This window comes from Brachycentrus maculatus, unplaced genomic scaffold, assembly GCF_059751285.1.
Source record: "Brachycentrus maculatus isolate JH-2025_06_01 unplaced genomic scaffold, ASM5975128v1 h1tg000138l, whole genome shotgun sequence".
NCBI classification, from domain to species: domain Eukaryota; kingdom Metazoa; phylum Arthropoda; class Insecta; order Trichoptera; family Brachycentridae; genus Brachycentrus; species Brachycentrus maculatus.
This window is the reverse complement of record NW_028280891.1, coordinates 102013-126664: the sequence shown is the minus strand read 5'-3', so window position 1 is coordinate 126664 and position 24652 is coordinate 102013. Positions and strand designations below refer to the sequence as shown.

The 24652-nt window shown below is 32.1% G+C and overlaps 1 protein-coding gene across 4 annotated transcripts in view; it reads right to left on the bottom strand.

Moving 5' to 3' along the window:
- Positions 1-24652, bottom strand: part of toy (paired box 6 protein twin of eyeless) — a 119118-nt gene that overhangs the window by 15190 nt on the left and 79276 nt on the right. For 3 of the 4 annotated variants that reach the window (XM_088260537.1, XM_088260538.1, XM_088260535.1), the window contains exons 5-6: positions 12273-12425; positions 9742-9824 (exon numbers count right to left, since the gene is read on the bottom strand). In XM_088260537.1, coding sequence (XP_088116663.1) covers positions 9742-9824; positions 12273-12425 — 236 coding nt within the window. The remainder of the gene's footprint in view (positions 1-9741; positions 9825-12272; positions 12426-24652) is intronic. The other variant, XM_088260539.1, reaches the window with a different exon arrangement.

The following is a 24652-nucleotide window of genomic DNA, read 5'->3' as shown; positions in this document are numbered from 1 at the left end:
AGTGTAATGGAAAACACGCTCGGGTACCGTACTGGAGGTCCCGGGTTCGATTTCTAGAAGGGGGGGGGTCAAATAAATAGAAGTGGTTTTTTTACTACCGAATTTATTCAATTCAGTTGCCCTGGATAATTGTGGGCAGAATTGGTGAATGCTACACATGTATAAAGTGATCACTACCAACTTATGACGATCTTAAGCCCCGTTAATGCCCCGATTTCATATTCTTCTTCATCTATGTTGGAATATCAAATACTAATATAAAAATAATTCCAAATAGGAAATAATCCAGATTCGTGAACAAGTATTTAGACACACTCAAAATAGGTATTAATTTATTGTGCAATTTTCAAAACATTTCTTATTTTATTAAAACAAAAAAATGGAAAAAGTTTATTTTAATACCGAAAATAAAACTATTGGAAGTACCTTATTTTATTAAGACCTTATGATTTGCGACATTTTTATGGTAATTTATGTACAACAACATTTCAGTACGAACTGAAAGCTACGCACGGGAACATGAAAAATGGCCTGAAAAATAAAAATGGCGACACCCTTTATGAATGGCGGGCGGAAGTGTATTCTCCCGCCCTGAAGGGCGCGCGGCCGCCGACAGGGGCAGGACGTGCTTCCGGTCCACGCCCAAATAATTCGGGGGGCTGCTATGGAAATATGGCAACATAAATTACGCGTGACCGGAGAAAATTTTTCATTGAATGCACTACTTAATATTATATTTTTATCACATATAAAATTATTTATAAGGCAAATTTTGTTAGTAATAGAAGCAGTGGAAGACCGCGGAAAACTTGGCATGATCAAGTGTTTCAAACACTTGAAGGTGGAAAATATTAAATTGTAAAGATGTGGGAGATGGTTTGGGTTTGTGAATTAAATAAGTGAAGAGAGAACGGTTAAACATGTAAACAGAGGAAGACCAAAAAAAATTTGTCATGATCAAGAAATTGAAATATTTTCTTTGCCTACCCCTGAGAGGAGGCAAGGTCATGTTAAATTAGTTAATTTTTTTATTATTTTAAATATGTCCGAAATACGAACAATTATCTAAAATTCGATCATAATATATAACATATTATCAAAAGGTGAAAGCAATGTAAATAAAAACATTAGAATAACTTCTTCGTCCCTTTTGGGACATGACTGAAATCTTTATAATAAGTTTGGGCGGAGAAGCCAATCAAATTTTGGTCCGTTCCCCCTTCCCACAGTTTGGTTCCTTTTTTACATGTTACATGTTACATGTTACAGTTTGGAATATCCTAAACAATTTGTCGATTACAATTTTGCATATCGTACTAAAAACAATCGGCGGGTGTGGATAAGGGATGCATGAACGTGGAAGAGGCGAAGAATGTTTGCAAAGACAGAATGGTGTGGCGTTCTATTCTCTCTGCGGGGAAGCGTACTTATAGTACTCGTACTATTATTAAATAAAAAAAATAAATATATTTTTTCTTATAAAGTTACCGTTCCGCGCTTGTATTTAATTAATATTGACTTTGTAACTCTACTAACTACAGAGAGATACTTCCCAAACCATGTAACTTTAATTGTAAAGTCGATTGAAAGTATGTATATTAATATTATATCATACACCACATTTAAAAACGATTTTAATATATGGTATAAAATATAAAGTTCCATTTTACATCTGTTCACAAATTCAATATAATAACCAATTCGCTCTTCTTTGGGTACCAGGAATGTATGTTTGCTGAAGGTATGTTTAATATCTACATAGGTACAAGCGGAAGGTTGTAGGTACGTTCAGGCTGTACCTAGCGTACAACACGCTGAAACCAGACCCCTGAAAGATCAATAACGCGAGGGAACATGCGTCGAGACGCACTAACAAAGGCGTCGCGTGGAATTAAAAAAAAATAAAGACATAAAAATTGATACCTATTAAATTGGTCAATTTACCAAATTAAGTTTATATATTTTGAAAATAAATTGAAAGCTGGATAGAAAGCAAAATAGTGACGGGTTGTGGTCCCATGGTTAGTGTCGCGGACTCTTAAGTCAGAGTTTCTCGGTTTGAACCTACTCTGCCACAATTTGATACCTATTTCTAATAATGAGCCGTTTAGACTCACAGAAATAGTATTATGCGTAAATAATAAAAACACAAATATTTCTCTTTTTTATAAAAGAAAAATGCTTACAGAAGAAAGCTCTGACAGAGTTTATAATTGATATATGAGAGAAGTCTTTCTCTACAAATATGTAGATATAGTGATAATTTTTAAATGATTTACTCGCTAATCCAATTTATTTATTTCAGAAGCATGTATGTAGATACGATAGTCAGGATACAGTAAGTTAATATGGATATTTTTCCGCCCCTTTAATGTAGTAGTTTCCACGTTTGGCTACCATGCTGGAGTCTTGGGTTCGAATCCCAGGGCGGTCAAAATGTAAGTGTACTCTTACTCAAATATTAATTTAACATTATCGTTATTTGTTTCAGCAGCTACTTTGTGGTAAAATCTAATAGTTTTTCTCGATGAACTGAAAAAATACTTTATGGAAAGGTATTTGTGTAAGTGATTAGTTATATTTTAAAAAATAGAATAAAACAATTACTGTACATTTGTTCACCTCCGCAGTGTAATGGTCAGCGCGTTTGGCTATTTTACTGGATGATCCAGGTTTGATTCCCAGGACAGTCAAAATAAATATGAATGATTTTCACTCTCATATTGAATTAATATTACTCAAGACTGGTAGAAGAAGCGCAGGGCTGATCACCTTGCCTTCATGCAATTAACAATCAAGATAACACTTCGTCGCTACGATGCGGTGCCCTATGCACCGTTGGGTGCGGATAAGGGATAAAAAAATATGATTTTTATCACGTACCGCCCATGTGCTCGCTACGCGAGTACGCTACGCCGCTACCCGCTACCGGCCGTAGCGCGTAGCGATGTAGACGCCAGACTGGTGAACGCGTGCCTCATATTACATGCCAAGGTAAATATTCAACCCACACACCTTATGGCGGTAGGACGCGTCGCACCGACTCACTCTACACTGGGTACACTATACACGTCAAAGATACTTGCCACAATTGAAACATGCCATTTAGATGCGCTAAATATTTTTTTAACGATTATTAATGAACACGGTAAAAAAAAAGAAAAATATTTGATTTTCGTGAAGTGGTTGCCACCAGTGTTGATACACATTTTTGGCCATTTTATTAATTTGTTTATATACTGCAGCTGTCTAGTTTTTAAACTGGTCTGACCATGCTGATGATGTCGGTTATGACGAAACCCGTTCGCTGGTCAAATAAAATTTATGTGGAAAAAACTACACAGTTGTTATTTTATTCTATAAAATGCAGTTCCACCAAGAAAAGTCAGTACAAAACTTAAATATTTATGTCTGGGGTTTGAAGTGATAACCACTTAACCAGCCTATTACAGGTCATAAGCCTTGTAAATATCCAGACTTATTCATATTATTCTTCATCCAAGTCATATATGAACACTTACATTTTTAATAGATTTATATTATCCAGTCTGATGATGTCGGTAACGACGAAACCCGGTCGCTGGTCAAATAAAAAAGTGGAAAAGCTAAAAATATTGGTTTTAATCTAATAATAAAAACTTACATTTTTTCTTGAATGTTCGTCGCAGAAACTTTGTGTCACATTTTATAAAGACTTAAATTTTTATTAATAAAGATATTCTTTTAAGTGTAATATATCCGAAATTTAAAACGATATTTATTATCTCGTTTTCTATAATTTCTTTTTCAGTAGCAGAAAACTTTAGCGATAAATCGTTCTATAATTGACATTTTTATTTATAAAAGAACCTCTCTTCGGGAAGCTGAATTTATGGAAAGCCGCAGAGAATATAAAATATTATATCTCGCAACACCGCCATGTTGGAATGGTTTCCCTCATTGTTTAGTTTTCAGTTTTCTATTCGGTTCATTTTTCTGGCATAAATTTACGGCGGGGAAAATAAATTTCCAACCCCCATAAAATGCCTGCCCTTACTCCTCCAGAAGGGGCGATCGCAGAATCTGTTCTACAAGGGGTGATAAAGTTTACACTGTTTTTGTTCAATCATATCATAGTGTCTATTTACCCAAAATATTTGCTAAACCAAGCTAGTCTTTATTTATATACTCGTACATATATACACAACATACATACATATGTGGAGGTCCTCATCAAAAAGTTATATTTCAAATATTGCACGAAAAATCGTTTAAATGCAAATCTGTTATGTTTACTGTATTCTATCGAAATCTTAATTAAAGTTTTGACAAAACGTGACCAATCCTGTGTTAAACTAATAAGAAATCATTAAATCACACAAAAAGGTAACAATTTTACAAGCTAAAATTCCTGATTACTTAAAATTATTTATAATGGAAATGTAACGTTTGGTGAGGACCTCCACACATATGTATCAAAAATTTCATATGACATATGGGATCAAATGCAGAGCAGACACCGCAGTAACATAAATACGCGCTAAGAGTGTCAGAAATAAAAACCCAAAGAGGGTCTACGAGATAGAATAAGGAACACCAGGATAAGATAAATATGCGAGATCGAAGATGTGGTTAGGTGGGGAAGGCAACGAAGAAGACAACGGTATACGCATGTGAGGATAATGAAACCATCCTTTATCTATCTACTGAATATTTAAAATACTTGATTATGGCTATGATTGATACATAATTACATAGAAAGGAGAGGAAATGTTGGTAACAGAGTGAAAAGCGCATTGAATTCTAATATTTTATAAGAAAAAAATCATTTGAATCCCCACCCGCACGAAATATGAGTGAAAAGATCATTAATATTTATTTGACCCCCCCTGGGAATAGAATCCGAGACTTCCAGTACGGTAGCCGAGCAAGCTAACCATTACATTACAGAGGTGGACTCTGAAATGCAGTTATTGCAAATAAAAACCTTTCAGCGAAAGCATACCTCGCAGAATGCATTTTTTAAATTATTTTAATGACCGTTTTCACCCTGTAAAGCCTTCTCTATTAAATCGCCGCTGAAGTGACAAAACTTCACGTGTTTTAAATTGCCGGTGGCATATGTAGACGAGAGATGACTAGGAGAGCTCAAACGGTGAAAGGGCTTTTTTCACCCGTTTTCGCCCGCTTTATGGGGTTAAGCGAGCCCTTGAAGAATATATTTACACACGCATTTTAAAGGGCTCTAATCACACTCTTTGATCCTATTGGGAACGATTTTGCAAACAATCGTTTTTGCACATAGTACCAAATTGGAAAAACACACAAAAATATTCTCAGTCTAATTTTGACGTATAAAGAATGCGTTAGAGAAAATCAAACAATACGATTCAGTGTAAATAAAAAAAAATCAAGCGTATGTATTAGGAGATACATGAGAGTGGAAGAAGAGAAGATTGCTTAAAAAGACAGATTTGTGTGGCGTTCCATCCTCTTTGCCTCCTAGCCCTTATCCGAACCCAATGGTGCGTAGAGCACTGCATCGTATGTAAACAGTGTTATCTTAATCGTTAAATACACGAAGGAAAGGTAAGTTATTTAATTTTAATATTAAAAGCTAGATTTTTATCATGTCAATTAGTTAGTTGGTTCAAATATGAAAAAAAATACATTTCCTTTTCCCTTATAACTTTGAAATAATATTTTACTGATTTCACTAATATTCATCATTTAAATTTGACATGTTTAATGCTCCTATTTAAATAAAATTCTATTGTGACACGTGTTTCGATGCATTAAACGTCATTATGACGCTCAACGCATTGAAAAACTTGTCACAATAAATTTAAGAAAAAATGGCATTTATCATGCAAAATTTACACAAAGATTTTACAAATATAATGCCAAATCAAGTATCAGAACATTGTAGTGTTTATGGTACATATTTTAATTTACAGTACATGAAATATATAATACAACCGTGAGACAATTTTTTTGTTAATTTTTTAAAATAGTTGTTACGAAAATAATTACGTTTGTTATAAGTTACAAGTTAGTACGTTTTCAGAAATAGTGGAAAGACGAAAATGTAATCTGATGATAAAATGTTAATCGTGTACGTAAATAACCAACACTTATATACAAAGCAGAGAATAGGCGCCGTTAGACATTTCTCTAGACTCTGAATGCTACAGAGGTGTTCAACTATGTCACGATAATTATTTATACTAAAATAAATAAGACCTATTTATTTTATTTGCCACTTTTAAAGAGCACTGGAAAAATTTAACTGTAAAATGTGACATAATCAGTTTTGTGACGTTATGAAGTTTGTTTGAAAAAGTAATTTAAAATAAGTCGTCGTAAAAAATAATCTAAGTATGTTTATATATTTATAAAATATTCACATATTGATTATGTTTTAAGAAAAACATCAAATACGTCATTGAACTTCACTACTATGGATTAAAATTTGGATATAAATGTTTCCTCATTATACCTTTTTGAATATTATAGTAATCTGAAAGGGAATTTGGAAAACATAATTCTTATGAAAAAAATTTGTTAGATACTGTATTCTGTGAAGAATTCTACAATATGTACTGAGGGCTAGGATAATTTTTTATATACAGTATATACCAAAAATTAATGTCAGACATTTGTTGATTCAATATAATGTGATTTTTATACTGCACACGTATTGACACGTGTTTCGATGCACCGTTACTCCGGCGTACTGATTTTTTCAGGGTGTTTTATGATATACATAGTACTCATCGGAATACTACAATGCAGTTTGATTATTTGTAATATTTACCAAGCAAATGTCTTATGAAAATCAAAAGATATTTCTACAGATCGCCGATTAATCAATTAATGAAAATATGCAAACGTTTTAAGAAATCTGCTAGTACATTGTATACGTTCAATTTTCTTTCAGTATCATTACTGAAAATTTGCAGTTTCAACAATCTTTTGACAGAAAAACAGAAGTGTCAAGTCTAGAGTTGGGAACCCACGCTCTACCTCTCGAATGCCGTTTTATGAATAACTTTACCAGACCGTGATTTCGTTACGGGATGAGCTTCCAGCATCCCATAAACCTCCCCTGGCAGGCTTCGTTTTTTATGTTCTCATCCGCCCACTCCGCTCAACTTTTGTTTTGTTAGTTTCTCATTACATTAAAACGGTTTCCGCTCCCTCAGTTTGGATCCATTCACCGCTGGTATTATATTTTCAACGAAAAGAGCATTCTTCCTCTATTTTCAATGTACTCTTCGCGCGAACTTTTATTTTTTCTTACTGGAATATTCTGTATTTTTCTGTAATTCTCCAAGCCGAGTAATGAAAACTTGAATATTATTTCCCGGTCGTGATTATATTCATGTCTTATTTTTCATAATAATACGTAAAAAAAGCAGTCTTTATATTTACATTCATAAAATGATTACTTAACTTACAACAACAAAATGTGTTGATATATATACTATCTTCTTAATTCATATGTAAAGGGAAGATAAACACATATTAAATGTTTATTTATTTACAGGTGCCGTTGCGCAGTTGGGTATACACTCTACTGCGAATCTGGCATTGCGTGTTCGGTTCTCGAGAGTTAAAAAAGCAAATCTAATATTTTTTTAAAAATTTTGTCGAGAATATACGTTATATCATCATTTCAACTTTACCCGTCCATTATTTTCGAAGAAAAATTCTAATAGCCAGTGTTACAGTGTTATTCGACTATAAATTTAAAAACTATTTGACTATTATTGAATTTCAAAGTAAAGAAAGATCGATTTTTATTTGGTCTGGGAATAATTTTTTTTATAAATATAAAATTCACTGATAGCCATGATAATTCATTTCATTTATTGATTCGGCAGTCGCTTTGTGGAAATATCTATCTTTATTTGATTTAAGCCTTATTTCATCAATCCCACTTTTTCTTAAAATCTATTGAGAGACGTGTTTCCGCAATATTTTCTACAGTGTTTGAAAACGATGCATTCCGAATCGATGCAAACCTTGTTTGAAAACACGTGTCATGATAGATTTTAAGAAATAGTGCTATTTACCAAGCAAAACATGAATAAAAAATGTATTTTCATAATTTACGCATTATTTACTGACTAAAAATTATGTATATACATGTATATACATATAATATCTGAGGAATTTTTATTCGTAATGCATTTTTTAATAGTTTCGTGATATTGAAAAGTATAATCCTTTCAGTCTCCCTTTCAGTCACCTTTTCAGGAGAGCAGCACACTGGCTATACACGCCAGCATGAAAAGGCAACTCACGAAAGTGCTCGGCAAAAGCGCTGCATTGCCAGATCTCTGAATATCGCGGAATATTCCGGAATATTTTCCGCCTCGGCTGGCAACACTGCGCCAATGTTCGGCTTAGCCCGCGCTTTTCAATATACATATTCCATTATTCGCGATCCAAACGGTTTTCCGCGCGGGAAATCGCGTGTTCAACGTGAATTACACTTGTATACACGAATATGCACGACGCAAATCGCTTCGGATCGCATAAATGGCGAACGGCTGTTCAGTGCGTATGGAAAAATCAAATATTGTCATTTTGCATCTCGATGAATTGTAAAAATTTGGAATCACTTTACTTAACATTATTTTATTAATTGTTTCAGCATTTACTTTGTGGTAAGACGTGATGAAAAAACGCTTGTTTTTTTACCACTTGAGTTAATTTTATGACAACTTGTTTCGGAAGCTATGCTTCCATCTTCAGGTCTAAATGTAAACACATAAGCTTACATTTAAGTTTAGCTTCCGAAACTTGTTGTCATAAAATAAACTCAAGTAGTTAAAAATATGTGTTTTCTTTAACAATTACTACATATTATGTAATCACTATTATGTCAAAAACAACTCGTATCAAATAAAAACTAAAATTGAACAAATTTAATCAACTATTTGTAAAAAGAATACCCACAAAGCTTCTACTTTTAGAGGCCTGCAGGTAGGATAGTAAGGATAGGGAAGGTAAATGTGAAAAATTCATCACAAACACCCAGAGCAATTGAAAATAAACATTTATTGAATTTATTTTGCATTTGGCGGGAATCGAACCCGCGACGCCAGTTTCGCAGTCGAGCGTCTACCCTATTACGCCACGGCATCTCACATGTAATCTATGAATCTGAATTTAACAGCAAATGAAGCACTTTTAGTCAATGAAATATACATATTTTTTTTTAAATAGATGAAGTTCTTACCTTTGGATAACTCCCAGCGCCTGGCAATTGAATTCGTCTAGTATTTAATAAAAAATATACTCACAGCTAGTAGAAAATCCATATAAAAATCAGCAAAATTTCCACCAGCATTTAATTATAATTATAATATAACTTTGTTTTAATTAATATTTTATTATAACTTAATTATAATATCTACCGGTTTTGAAGCTAACAGCTTCTTTATCAAGACAGATTAATTTATTAAGTATTAATCAGTCTTGAAAAAGAAGCGGTTAGCTTCGAAACCGGTGGACATTATGATTTTTAAGTTATAAAAAAATATTCATAGTGATTTTAAAACAATGAAAAGAAATAAAAAAACACATAGTTATTTCATTGAATATAAATTGCATTTATTTATTTATATTTTTAAATATATATATGCCAAAATAGCTCTTAAAACCGATGATTCGTATGCAGTTGCGGGAAATTTTGCTTAATATTTTGTGGCTTTATTTTACCGTCTCCCAGTTGTGTGGTGAAGAGTTTACCTGGATACGTGCCTCGGGTAATCCGATCTTCTCGGCTAATCTTTCCCGCGCGAACACGTCGGGGTAGTGGGTCCGCTCGAATTCTGAACGACAAAAAAACACAAATATTACAAATTTGAAGTTTTACTTAACTTAATAACCGTTCAAATCAGAATGCTCGGAATCGCGCTCAGGGCTCAAAGTGTTTATGATAGAGACTTTTTTGTTCTTTAGAAAACATTTAGAAAATATTTCAATTGTTCACTTTTTAGTAATTATTTTTTTTTAAATAACATAATTTTTTCGAAGAAAAACTATTTTTTTTAATGCAAAAACGATGTTTCAAGAAAAATATCATTTTCGTAAAATGTTACCTGGATTTAGAGAAAATATAATTTTAATTTAACGAATGCTTGATTTGTTTCGAGTCAGGTAATTGAATTTTTGATTTAAAAACTGTTTTTGTGTTTAAAAAATATGTTTTTCATCGAAGTAAAAATATGATTTTGAAGAGAAAAGAGTTATCGAAAGGTACTGAGTTAAAAGAAAATTTAAAATTTAAATATTTTTTATTATAAATAAAACACTTGATTTTTACCATTTGAATATTATATTTTAACGACTTATTTCAAAAGCTATAAGTATATGCTTTCTTCAACGGGTTTGAATGTAAACGTAAATAAATAAATCAGTTTTTATTCAAACCCGTGGACTAAAGCATCTGCAACTTCCGAACTAGTCGGAAAATATAATACTCAAGTGGTAAAAACAAGTGTTTTTTGTATTATTTAATCATGTCTTACCACAAAGTGAACTGCCGAAATAATAAATTTTATTAAAATTAAAATTAAAATATAAAATAGATATTTTTTTTTTTTTTGCGCAGCTGATCGCATACTGAATCATCCAGATTGCAAGTTACTCCTTACTTTATCAGATTTGACATAAATTTCAAGTTCTCAATGAATGTATGTACGTTTCTCTTTCAAAACGTGACAACAAACCCATGTCTCGGAATAAATAATTCCTTAACCCGAGCACGCTCAAACGAACCGCTTTCAGCAAAATTAATTGGTTCCTACATTATACAGTTTTCAGGATGGCTGAAAACGTAGCACTTCATCTGTAGATAAAGATTTTCAGCGTCGTCTACGTCGCGTCTACGCCAGCCTGGGTAAGGCTCTGGCGGGTGTTCGTCTTGGCTACGAGACACGCTTCATTGTAGGGTCGGCCCGCTAAATTAGCCTCTATTACGGAGGAAGTGACAGCTACCTGCCGCTGTGATGATTCTCTCGACTGTGTAATCGATTTAGTCAGGCATTGTAATGAAAAATCAATTATTCTTGCAGACCCGTGGCTTGAACGTACAGCGAATTCAATCATTTAACTGTTATTTGTGCTTTCGAGCTTTTGTAACCAAGCTTTGCTAAATTTCTCTTTTATGTACAAAACAAAAATACTAATTTTATAATTAAAATTTAACTTAGTTTTAAAATCACTTATAATAATAAATAATAAAATATTTATGGTGATTTTAAAACAAAGTTACATTTTAATTATAAAATGGAATATATCAAAGTAAGTGCTTCAAATATAAATTATAAAAATACTAATGATTGGTTTTACTTAACAAGTACTTATTATTACAATTATGACACTTTTTTATTAATATTAATAAATATACAAAGAAATATAGAGTTGTTATAAGTATAAGGCAAGAACATTCAGATACATAAAATAACTAGAAAGTATGAAATACATTACAAAAATTATATGAATAGTCTTGCTGACAGAAAATTATTGCGTAAAGCTTGTTTATAGGCAGAAAGGGAGTTGGAAAAAATGTCTGCAGCTATATGATTTGATGAAAAAATTTTGTGTTGTTACTAAGCTTATGGATTTTTGTATCTGTATATATATATATATATCATACTTTGGATTATTCACCCTACGCATGATAACATATGCCAATTTATTTTAAAAGCGCATCTATTGAGACGAAGCATTTATCGTTGTTCAATTAGAGAAAGCTTTATACTTCTACAAATTCTCAACTGATGGCAGCGTCATCAACCAAAATTACACATATATCAAAATTACAACTTATAAATTAACGGAATCAAATAACAGAACAAAGGAAAACTAACTAACCAACTACAATGCCGCTTTGAGGCAGGGGTTAGCTGAGAGGATGGAATGCCAATATGTCTTTTCAAACATTCTTCGCTTCTTCTACATTCATTCATGCATTTCCTCCTACATACCCGCCGATCATTCTTAACTCCTGTCATGTCTTTGCATTTGAATTACATGATCTGTGAGAATATAATGGAATTTGCACAATGAATGCAAAATATCAATCAACGAACCAACATTTATGAAAATAACCATATATGTGGTAAAATGTTATCCTTAAACTCTACCCTATACATAGCAACGAGTATATTATTGGGAGATTCACAGAGATTTCATCTAAACCACGAAATATTTGTTGTATCGTAAGGAGCGACGTAATACAGTAATATGAGCGTTACAAACTTCCAAGCGTTTACCTTTTTCTAGGCTGTCTATTTGTTCGTTCGTAAAGGAGGTCCTGTTTCTTTGTAGTTTTCTTTTAAGCCTTAACCTCATCTGGGAGTCTTCATCGCCTGAGGACGCGTGCTCGCTGTTTCCATCTGAGCCCGTTTCGGAATGGTGCATTAAATCTGGAACAATGAAAAATGTAAATTAGCAAGATGATTACATATGATGATTACCATTCATTTCTCTCCTTATCATTCATCGTTCAATTGTGTAATACAACTTTAAAAAACAATGCTTCGTGACTACCGGTTATGGAATAATCTTTCCATCATCAGGTCTAATGTAGACTAAAGTGAAATGGTTACGTTCTGACATTTATACAAAGATAATTTATACAGTAGCAGTATTTTTTAAAGTATTATATCACAAAGTGAACGATGAATGATAAAGAGAGTGTTATATTACCGTACCACAAAGTTTACAGTGCTTTTATTATACAAAATATATTATTAATATTGCAAGGACTAATTTTGTTATTTTCCATTTTATACCTTAAAACTTTGCTTTGAAAGGAATTCGTTAAAAAACTTATTATATTATTCTCAATGTTATTAATATTTAAAGCATTTACTTTGTGGTGGGTCATTTTTACTTTTATATGTTTTTAACAGAAATGAGAGTAATAATAGCATATAATCACTCGCCGAGATTTAAATGTCAACCAGTGTCGAGACGTACTAAATGTTAATGAAATAAGTGTGTTTTGAGTAAATACATCAAGCAAAAAAACCAAAGAATAAAAATACATTACTTCGAATATTCTTTTGATTTATGTTGAAGTAATGTGACAAAATGATATTATGTAAACACACCCTCGCATTAAGTCCAATAAACAAATTGTTGGTAACATCCCCTACGCAATAATACGTCGCTAAAACTACCCCTAGAGTCCTATATCGTTACCTCTTAGAAACAGAACGGGGGTGTCACAAGAAGATTGATTTATTTTATTAGACAAAGCTGAGTTATTCAATGAATTCTTTCACGAAAACATACCCTTACCTTAAAGTGAGTTTTAAATATGATTGAACCATAGTTTCTTAACTAACTAACTATAGTTTCTTTGTTACTTATAAATGTTTTTATAGAATCAAGAGTGGATATTTTTTTATCAACATGTTTGTTAATCGAGATGTATTCATTAGAATTTTATTAGAATATTGAAAAACACTTTTTTTTACCACTTGAGTTAAATTTATTTTATTTTAATGTCTAGTTTTGGAAGCTATGCTTCCATCTTCACATTCGTCTGAGAGATCGCATTACAACTGCATTCCGTCTAGTTTCATCCTTCTTTTCCTAACTCCATGTATTAATATTTTATATATGTATATTGTATTATTGCATATATCCAATGCAGTACTCTGTTCTAACCCTTAACCGCACCTAATGGTGCATAGGGCACTGCATTGTATTTACGCAGTGTTATCTTGATCGTTACTTATATGAAGGCAAGCTAGACTCCTGCGCTTCAGGGACTTGTCCAGGGTAATATTAAATAAATATTGGAATGTAAAATCACATATATTTATTTTCTCACGGCTGGGAATCAAACCCAGGACTTCCAGCACGTTAGCCTAGGTGAACACGCTAACCATTACACCACGGAGGTGTACTACTTTACAAGATGATGAAAAATGTAACCACATATCGTAAAGGTATATGTATTTATTTTTAATACTATTTTATAGTTAGATTCTTAACATATGAGAATTCTCATGAAATGTTTATATTGAAATGTGTTTTCCAATATTTACTACACTTTATTTCGTTATTTGTCATCTCATCTCGTCCCTTGCTATCCCGCGATATCAAACAAAAAAATATTGCCGACAGACGATCTCCTAACCTTTGCCAAACAAGATGTACACGGGCGGGCAAGGAGACGGCGGAGAGGGACATAGAATGGAAAAAGTAAAAGGTAGAACCGGTGGGGAATAAGATAAAATGGAATAGAAAAAAAATGAGAAATATAGCACAAAGGGAACGCAAAGATAAAACGAAATTGGAATTATCGGAGCGTAAACAACAGTTGTTGGAGTTGTATGTAACTGTTGAGAAAAGGGTACAACATTTTCCAGGGCAAAGAAAATCTGACAATAAGGATTCTGGATGGACCGCGGTCCAGACTCGATCTACTGGCTATTCTTACGCTGAAGACGGCCGAAGCTATCACATGTCAGCCTGTCAAACGGAATTGTGCTTTAGTGCGAGTACTTATTCAGTATTAAATTCATTTATGTTTTGAAGTCGTTCAAACATTGATTTTCGGGAGGATAGATATTTATTTTGTGGAAAACTGTAATAAATAAAGAACATGCCGAAAAAGTTGAGTAAGGGCTGTACAGGTATATTTTGAAAGTAAAATTTGAATATAATACTTACTTAATACAATACTCGTTTTAACGTAGAGAGCATTTTTGATTTAAGTTTTACTTGGAAAATGCCATTATTTCTTTTAATCTTTTATGACATACGTTGTTTAAATTTGAAACATTGCGTATCATATTTAAACACAGTATTTAAACACATACCTCTTTAGTTCAAAAGAATTATATTTACTAAGCGCTTAAGTTGTATAACCTTCTTCCATTATCTATAAAGACACTTGAAATAGAAACTAAATATAAAAGAGCTATTTGTAAATAGAAAATGGAAGTGGGTAGATTTGAAATTGAACGTTTTGTACAGCCAAATGATTGCATAATCAATTTTCTTCGATTACAATTTTAGAAATAAAGATTCAGTGAGGGTAGGTACATTATTGTTATAAGTAATTATGTATTTGATGAAACAAATTTTTATTTATTATTTCCACACTTTGTGGTAAAACATGACAAAATTTAAAAGAAAACGTTTGTTTTTTTACCATTCGAGTTATATTTATTTTATTTTATTTTAACGAATAGTTTCGGAAGCTATGGTTTTACCTTTATGTCTAAATATAAATATAAAGTTTTCAAAATATTTACCCCAGAAGATGGAAGCTTCCGAAAATAGTCATTAAAATAAAATAAACATAACCTCAAGTGGTAAAAAACACGTGTTTTCTTAGAAATGAAACAAGTCAATTTTACGTTTAAAAAGTTTCATTTTACGATAAAATACGAGAAAAAGTATAAATGTGGAATTAATAATGAAATCTTGAATGATTTATGTTGTATTATATTTTCAACATATCTGAACCACCCGTGTTTTCCATTCACTAACACTGTTAATACCGAAATAAAATTTAAAAGCAGTTTTAAGCCTCCCCTATTAAACGTATTAATAACTGTATACCATTCATTGCACTAAGCTTTTTGGTATAAATTATAAAGAGACACCACCTCGCTTCGACTCTAACCCCATACGGCACACACAGATGCGGAAATTAAACGAGAACTACCCTAATACAGGCGAAGCCTCCGCACAATATTTTCATCTATTTCGTTAAACGAACCAAGGGTAGATATTATATAATGTAATGGGGGACGGTTTGCGCTTGCGCCGAATGCACCCTCGCGGCGTTACTTGCTTTCAGCGATATGAAAAACAGTACGGGGTGAGTTTTCCAAAGGCATTTCTTTCTACTGTCCCGCGTGATGGGGATGAATAAGGCTTTGCCACTTGGAGGAGGGTTCTAAACGTTTTGAGGATGTTTAGTCCTGTGTTATCGATAAAGGCTGTTGCGTCGTCAGGTTTTATTATACTACGAATATGTACCGTTTTATCGTTACTATTACTTAAAACATATATTTATTATGTATTTAAAATATATTTCATTGTATTGTATGTAAATTGAAAATGTATCCATTTAACATAAAATTATGCTTTACACTTTACCGTTTAATTTTAATTAGAGTGAATAAATGCTTACCTATTTATTAAATCTCATACAAATATACTCACAGTCATCTAAATTTATTTTAACGGTATTTCCAGATTTTTATGGTGAATAGGCAGCTATTTTTTGATAAATGAAAGACCGAGGAAAACTTAGTATGATTAAATATGTCAAATAATTGAAAGCGGTCATGTCAGGAGTGAGAATAATCGGTGGGTATATATGAGGAAATGTATGAATGTGGAAGAAGCGATGAATGTTTGCAAAAACAAAGCACAGTAGCGTTCTATTCTCTCTATCTACTCCAACGGAAAAAAATGCGTGAATGTTAATTAGTTTAAACCACACACAAGTACATAAATACCTAGTATCAAAAATTCATCGTGTATTAATTGGTCTTTTTTGTAGATTCGACTTCATTTTTTGAGTGTGTCGACTTGTACAATGTTGTACTCAAATTTGTTTAAAAAAATGTATTCGTGATCCTCGCAAATGAAACATCAAAGTGGTGGGGGATTCATTCCATTAATTTGGACCTAAATTGGAGGGTTGAAGCACTTGTTTTTATCTCTAGGGGTTGGCGAAATAGCCGAACATGTGAATATAGGCATTTTCTTTCTATAGCCTCACTCGATTCCATTTTGTGGGGGCGCAACAACCCTACACCCGCCCCTATTTTGTTTGTAGCTTATTTGAGAAGGAAAATCTGTGAAACGAGGGTGGAATTATCATATTCAATACGATTGTTACTATTAATTATATGAACGTAATTTGCTAATCTTGATCGAAATTGGATGTTATTGACAGGAATTCATCTTTAAAGGTCGCGATTTTATAATAATAAAGGTTTATAAAATCATATTTCAAATCTTTGTTTAAATAATATTATCATTAAATGTTTCGGGAGACATTTTGTACTGACATTTTTCTGTAATTTGTTTAATTACCATCACGCCACTTCCCCATACAGAAGACAGCGAGAATAGAATGCCACCACACTAATCTGTCTTTTGATACAATTTTCGCCTCTTATACATTCATTGAGTTGTACATATGTATATTATATTTAAGTTTTGCATCGACATTTCTTTTTATTAATTTTGGTTGTTACTTTGTGGTAAAATCTATCCATTTTTAATTTAAGTTTTACTTGGTAAATACCACTTTTTCTTAAAATCTATTATGACAGATGTTTTAATGTATTGAAACACGTGTCATTTTTTTTTAAATAGTGGTATTTACCAAGTAAAATATCAATTCAAACTGACATATCTTGGTTGAACTACATTTCATACAGTAAAATAATAAGTATGTAGTTTTTTGTTTGACAAGTGATCGTGTTTCATCGGTACCAGCATCACCAGTCAGATGATGTTGGTAACTACGAAACTCGGTAATTGGTCAAATAAAATGTAAAGTTGCTATTTTAATTATAAAATTGAATACATTTACGTACATTAATAAAATATTAGCATTTTACCGGCTAATATTTAATTTCTCGATATTATTATAAATTGTTAAAAATATTCGTAGAAAAAAAAGTAAGAAATTTTCGTATTAATATTCAAAATTTGCGTAATTTCCAACATGGCGTCCTCCTCATTATGCTCGACCGAGAAGGCTTCTTCCCTTTAAGATTTGCGATTCCTATTCATTTTCCCGCCAAAACTCAACAATGCCAGATCCGGGATATGCGGAAGTGCCGGGAACGCGAAACTTTGCGACTTGTTCAATGCCAACTTTGTGTAAACAATTCATTATTCTGATAAAATTCATTTCTCAATCATTTTTCAATGGGTTTATTTTTGGGAAAATCTTACCATCCTCACAGAAATATTTTTAAAACTTTGTTTAACGATGTTATACGATATTAAGAATTAATTTCAAATAACATCGTTAAACAAAGTTTTGTAATGAATGAAAATGTGTTATCGTATGATTATATATTATTAGAATTTCAATAAACTTTTATAATTTAAACTGAATTTCTTAATGTACCTATGCCCGTATCCGTAAAGCGTGTTAAAATTTAGCATTCCAACGAAAAATCCATAGGAAATTTGTGTTAACAAGACGTATACTCTCTATATCCTAACATTTTCTAGTCAGAACCTTAATTTATATGGTATATTACCATCGATCTGTATGTAATGTACTTAAAATCAATATAAACGCAATCCGTTGCGTCTTGTTAAATTAAATTTGCAACGAGTATTTTTTTAACTCCATAATTTTAAGAGCTTTTTTTATGTTTTCGTTCGTTCAAAAAACGTCAATTAGATATTGGTTTTTAATATCAGTGAAAATATTTGACTTTTTTATTTAAGTGTTTGACCATCGACATTGAACCAGTCTGATGATGTTATCCGGTTATAAACCCGGCTGCTGGTCAAATAAAATTAATCCAGAAAAAAACTATATTAAATTTATGTGCAAGAAACTATATAGTTTTTATTTTAGTGTAGAAAATAGTTACAAATGATACGAGTAATAACTGTGGAAACTAAAATGGATTGTTAATATCGTAGTATTTTAGTAGTACAGTTTTCAGTTAAGGAATTTATTATTTTGGGCTTAATAACGCACGGGTAATAGCGATAAACCCAGCCGAAATGACGATAAAACCGGATTAATTTATGTGAAATCCGGCGCGGAATAAATTAATGTGTGCCGATTGAATAAATTTAACGTTTTAGTTGCTGTATAGGCGATATACGGAGTCAACATGGATGGCGAGGCAATTTGGGAAAGAAGTCACGTAGATAATCGCCATCGGAATCTTATCATCTGCCGCTTATCTCGCTGACTGCGAAAGCCTTATCGAGCTTAATTGCCGGCAAAGCCTCCGAGCCGAGCTTTCACGAGGGCTGACGGAAACGCCCGAAGCCGAAAGACCGCTGAATGCTGTTGAGGGTTTGTTATCGGAACGATGATAAACCCGCAATATGCTGTACCTAATGATAGGATTTTAATCGCAAATTCGTCACGTCATTGAATAATTTTTTTTAATATTTAAGCTTTACTTGGAAATACTACTATTTAAATAGTGGTTTATACGGTAGTCACGAATCATCATTATTTAAGTGGTATTACACACAGTGAACTATGAATGATAAGGAGATTGCTAATTTTTTTTTCGGGTTTAATTTTTTAAATTTAAGTTTTACTTAATGAATTCCAACATTTCTTAAAATCTATTATGTGACGTATTTTAATACATTCCGCATCATTACAGTTTTTGAAAATGACACGGAATGTATCGAAACACGTGTCGAACTGGCATCATGTGCAAGTTCGTAACAGTATGTATGGTTGATTTGAGCAATTCTATTTGCACTTGTATTTATTTCAGCATCCCTGAGAATCAAACCTGAGATATCCAGCATAGTAGCCAAATCCGTTTACCACTACACTATGTTTATTTTTCTGAAATAATTCGTATATAAAAATTGTTGACAATAAAATATTTGTAAGTTTTCTGCGTAATAGGAAATAAAGAGCTTAAGTTCTTCAATTAAAGTAATAAATTTAAAAGCGTGCCGAAAAATCCATTGTAAACCGAATATCATACTCCGTAAATTGTTCGAATAAAAAACACAGTCGCAGCTTTTGATGTACAGCTACACACGATCCATTTATTCCATTTCATAATTTTATTCAACAATGCTTTCCCGTACACAAAGCTCAGTGGTTATATCACTTACAAATCGCTGCTACTTGTGTTCGATTCCCGACTTGAAATGCATCCAATCAATTTAGTGAAATAATTGAAACACGGGGTTGGCGGATACAATAGCGCAGGGGATGCATTGTGCGCTAAACGGGGTCGTTAGAGAACATGCAACTTGGCCTCAATGAAACAAGCGCGTGTTGAGTTCGAAAGTTAGTTTCAGGGGCCCTTGCCACGTGGTGTAATGACGCAATCAAGAGTCAAGGAATAAATGACCCTTGAGTGCACTTATGTATACTGCCTACCAAGAATTTAAACGCTTAAACATATAGCATATCTGTAATAATGTAAAACAATAAAATTGGCGTTGATATTGTATTTATACTTAATCGTGGGGCTCGAAGCTTAGTGTCGGGTTGTAGTCCCGTGGTTAGTGTCGCGGTCTATTGAGTCAAAGTTTCTGGGTTCGAGCACATTCTACCACCGTTTGATACATATTTTTAATATTGTGCCGTTCTCAGACTCACAGAAATAGTTCTAAATTGAAGTATTTTTGTAAATAATAAAAACAATAAAAACTTTATTTGAGAAATAAATAGTTCTACATTTTTAATAAAAATCGATGCCAATTATCAAGTAAACATCCGTCTTTTTTCTCAGCATTTTGGGTATGTCCAAATCTTTGTCCACGTGAAGAAACCTAAATTATTGATCAAGGATTTGAACACATCCAAAATGGTGTACATAAAATAACTGGTGCAATTACAAGCTTCATAAAAATTGAAAATTATGTTTTCAGGCCCTCTCGGTTAGCGATATATGTAATTCGGGCAGAATCTAGAATTGTTTGAAATAATGCTATCTGAAAATTAAATAGCTTACTCAAATCAAGCATAGATGCTGCTGAGAACTAACATATGACAGGACTTGCAAATTGTATGATATATGTATGGCGTATGAGTTACCCGTATAAAGTTCGTACCTAAGTACCTACTGTAAATACCCAGAAATCCATATTCGACTTACCTATGTTACGATCCAGTTTTTTTGGGTTGGAGTAATAATATAAATTGAAATATACGACACAATGTTTATATACATACATATACCCTTGGTTGTATAAATAGTATTGCTAAAACAACAAAAAAAGCTTTAAAAAACTGTTTTGCAATATCCTCGAAAGCTGTTTACTTCATTAAAACATGAATATTCTAGTAATCTTGTGCAAACGCTGTGTAAAGTTACAACCCCATTGCATCGAGCCTCGTCAACGAATATGGAAATGAATGAATAATTATTACCAAGTATTCCTACCCTTATAGTAGTTAAACTCTCAGTGTGATGAATGATGGATCAACCATAACAAACAATTGATTAAAGACGGAAAATTCTGAAACTGTTATTTTTGTCCTTCAGATATAAATTACTGCACCACTGAAAATTTATTATCAAACGAGAATATTTTATATTATTTTTTGACATCTCATCAAAGATGAAGAAGAATATGGAAGTCTGGGCATTTACGGGGCTGACGACCGTCATAGGCTGGTTTAAGTGATCACTTTACACACGTGTAACATATTCTTCTTCATCTTTGATGAGATGTCAAAAAATAATATGAAAATAACTCCTGTAATTGGAGATAATCCAGATTTTGTGAACAAGTATTTGGACACACTCAAAATGTTGTAAATAAATTATCTGGTCAAATTATAAGCTTAATAATAAAAATGAAAATGGTATTTTCTGGCGTTTCTCATGTGTGTGATTATAATCCAGGATTCGGATCTCACATACTAATATAAGAGTTTCTGCTTAATAAAAAGCTTCTTTACATCTCACCAATAGATGTCTCTAGTGAAGTTCTAGTGATTCAAGAACAAGGTTTCTAAATTGGTTCATATATATAGAACTTCCAAGATTTTGAGTAGTGTGGTTGTCAATAATGGGAAGAATTGGTGAATGTTACACGTGTGTAAAGTGATCACTTAAACCAGCCTATGACGGTCGTCAGCCCCGTAAATGCCCAGACTTCCATATTCTTCTTCATCTTTGATGAGATGTCAAAAAATAATATGAAAATAACTCCTGTAATTGGAGATAATCCAGATTTTGTGAAAAAGTATTTGGACACACTCAAAATGTTGAGAATATTTTAATTAAATATCAAAAATTTACAATAACTTTTTAAAATTAAATTATCATCTCAATATGATTATAAGTGTGTTAGACTAATTGGTATTGATCAACTCCATTGTATGTAGTACGCAGTAGATTTTAAGAAATAGTGGTATTTACTAAGTAAAAGTTAAATCAATTGACAATGGATAGATTATACCACAAAGTAACTGCCAAATCAATTAAAGGGATATAATAGTACTTCTAAAATATATTTATTGAGTATATTCCACTAATTTTTTGATGTTTAAGTGAAAAAAAGGTTTATATTTCACGGTTTTTAATATTTAAATATTGCTTTCATTTCAACAACAACAAAATGTTAATACCTATTTTAAAGTTTATTTCGTTAGTTTTGAGAACTATTATTCTCAATAGCATGTGAAAAACTACAAAATACAAACGAGTTTTGTATTTTGGCTTGTTGATAAGAACATCTGTAGTTCTCGGGATTAGTCGTATTTTCATTGATAAACTTAAAAAAGGTGATCTAAAATGCTCTCATTATATGTTCAAATCATTATGTTAATATCCACAAAGTTAATGCCAAATCCATAAATAATATATTTTAAACTGTATAAAACTAAAGTTCCAAATGATAAATGAACTGTTTTAAGAAAGTTTGCGATTTTCCGATATTTTCATCGCTTGGGATAATGGTGCTCGTCTATATGAGCATTTTTCTTCGCAATATCTGGAGGCTGCTTTAAAATTCAGCTCTCATCTCTTCCGTCTAATCACTTACCGATTCAGATATTTGCACACTATGAATCCTCGACCATCTGCTTCTACGTCATGTATCTACGTAATATCTATCCAAGGAAGAATTCCGCAAGTGAAGTGAGGTTTCGCAAATAAAAACTTTTCCATTTACGAGCAGTCTGGCATTTATTTATTTGAGCTTTTTTAAAACTAAACTCACGATCATGTAAAAAAAATCACCCTAATTTAATGTGTTTTTATCATTAAAACATAAAAACACAATAATTCACACATATTGCTGCTATATATATATATATATATATATATATATATATATATATATATATATATATATATATATATATATATATATATATATATATATATATATATAAATTGCTGATAAAAATTATTCTATCCTTTCTCATGCAACGAAATACACTTTAAAAAATTGATGCATCCTTTAAAAAATACTCTTAATTCTCATCCTATTATCGATTATCGAATTGAATAGAAGTTTCACTCCAAAAATCGATTTTATCCTTTTTGAATGTTATTCGTCTGTGAAATATGTATATTTTGATTTTTTTTAATAAGAAATCAATTTGAAAGTCAGAATTTTATCTTAATTTTTTTTAAATTCACGTTCATTTTAACAAAAATATTTCAACGGCAATAAAGTAAAAAAACATATTTCAAATCGTGAATAATAATAACCACAAGGGAAGGAGGGTAATATTAAACCAGTCATCCATATAAATAGTGGGCAATATTTTAAAGAAAATAAAAAACCTGTCAACGAAAAAATATTACGCAACTGAAGGGTAGCGTAAATTTTACGTTCAAAATAAATATTTTGTGCTTTTCGTGATTCAGTTATCACAAAACGAGTGAATTTAATTTCATTATGACTTGTCAAGATACTTTTTACAGCATGGAAGGTTTTTCCCGGATTAAAATACAAAGGGGTGGATTTTTAGTTTTAGTTTCAACAATTTTTAAAATATTTTTTCGGACAATCTCACTGATTATCAATTGGTGATACAGCCTTCACCAACGGAAAAAATTCAACTTTACCATGGAACTATTATCAAGATTGGGATTGAAAGGGATCGAGCGTGGTATTTTCATAGATTATTCTTTTCCTATAAATTATTTTCTTACGAATTAAATACCATATTTATAAAATTATATACTAAAAACTGCCTTTTTAAATATACTTCTTGCTTTTTACGACTTGAGTATTATAATTTTGACGATTACTTTCCGAAGCTACAGATTCTTCCATCTACGGATTTGAATATGAACAGTAGCTTCTGAAACTATTTCTTCATAATATAATACTCAAGTGGTAAAAAATAAGTGTTTTAATTACCATAAAGTGATTTCTGAAACCATAAATAATAGAATTTTAGAAATATCAATAAAATCTTGATAAAAGCTGAAATTTCAATATATACAATATATGAAAACATTTAATATATTATTAATAAACATATATCTTATAAAACACAAAATCGTACAATTTATTCAATTGAAGTCAACAAAACGCAATTAAACCTCCCTTAGCATCCCCCTTCCGCTACCAAATGCGCTGAAATTACGTTACCTATTAAGGCTTTCACGGTGTATTTCGTTACTAAGGCATTCCGCTGTCGTACAACGGCGTAGATCGCCCGGGCGATAGTTCTACCGCCGCTGGTAACGGCGCATAACGAATACCAACGACTCCGTTATACGGCGCGCGAGGTAACGAATCGCTACGTGGTCTACGGTCCATAGGTACTATCCACTTGGACGATCGAGCTACGCTTAACAGCTACAACCGATGTGGCGGCTGAATACATATTAGGACTGAATCAATACCCTTTTCAATTCGGTACTTTTTAAAATCTTTAAAGTAAAAACGTAATAACGTACGTTCTACTGCTGATACAATTTTGGATCCTTATCCTTATTTGAACATACTCAAA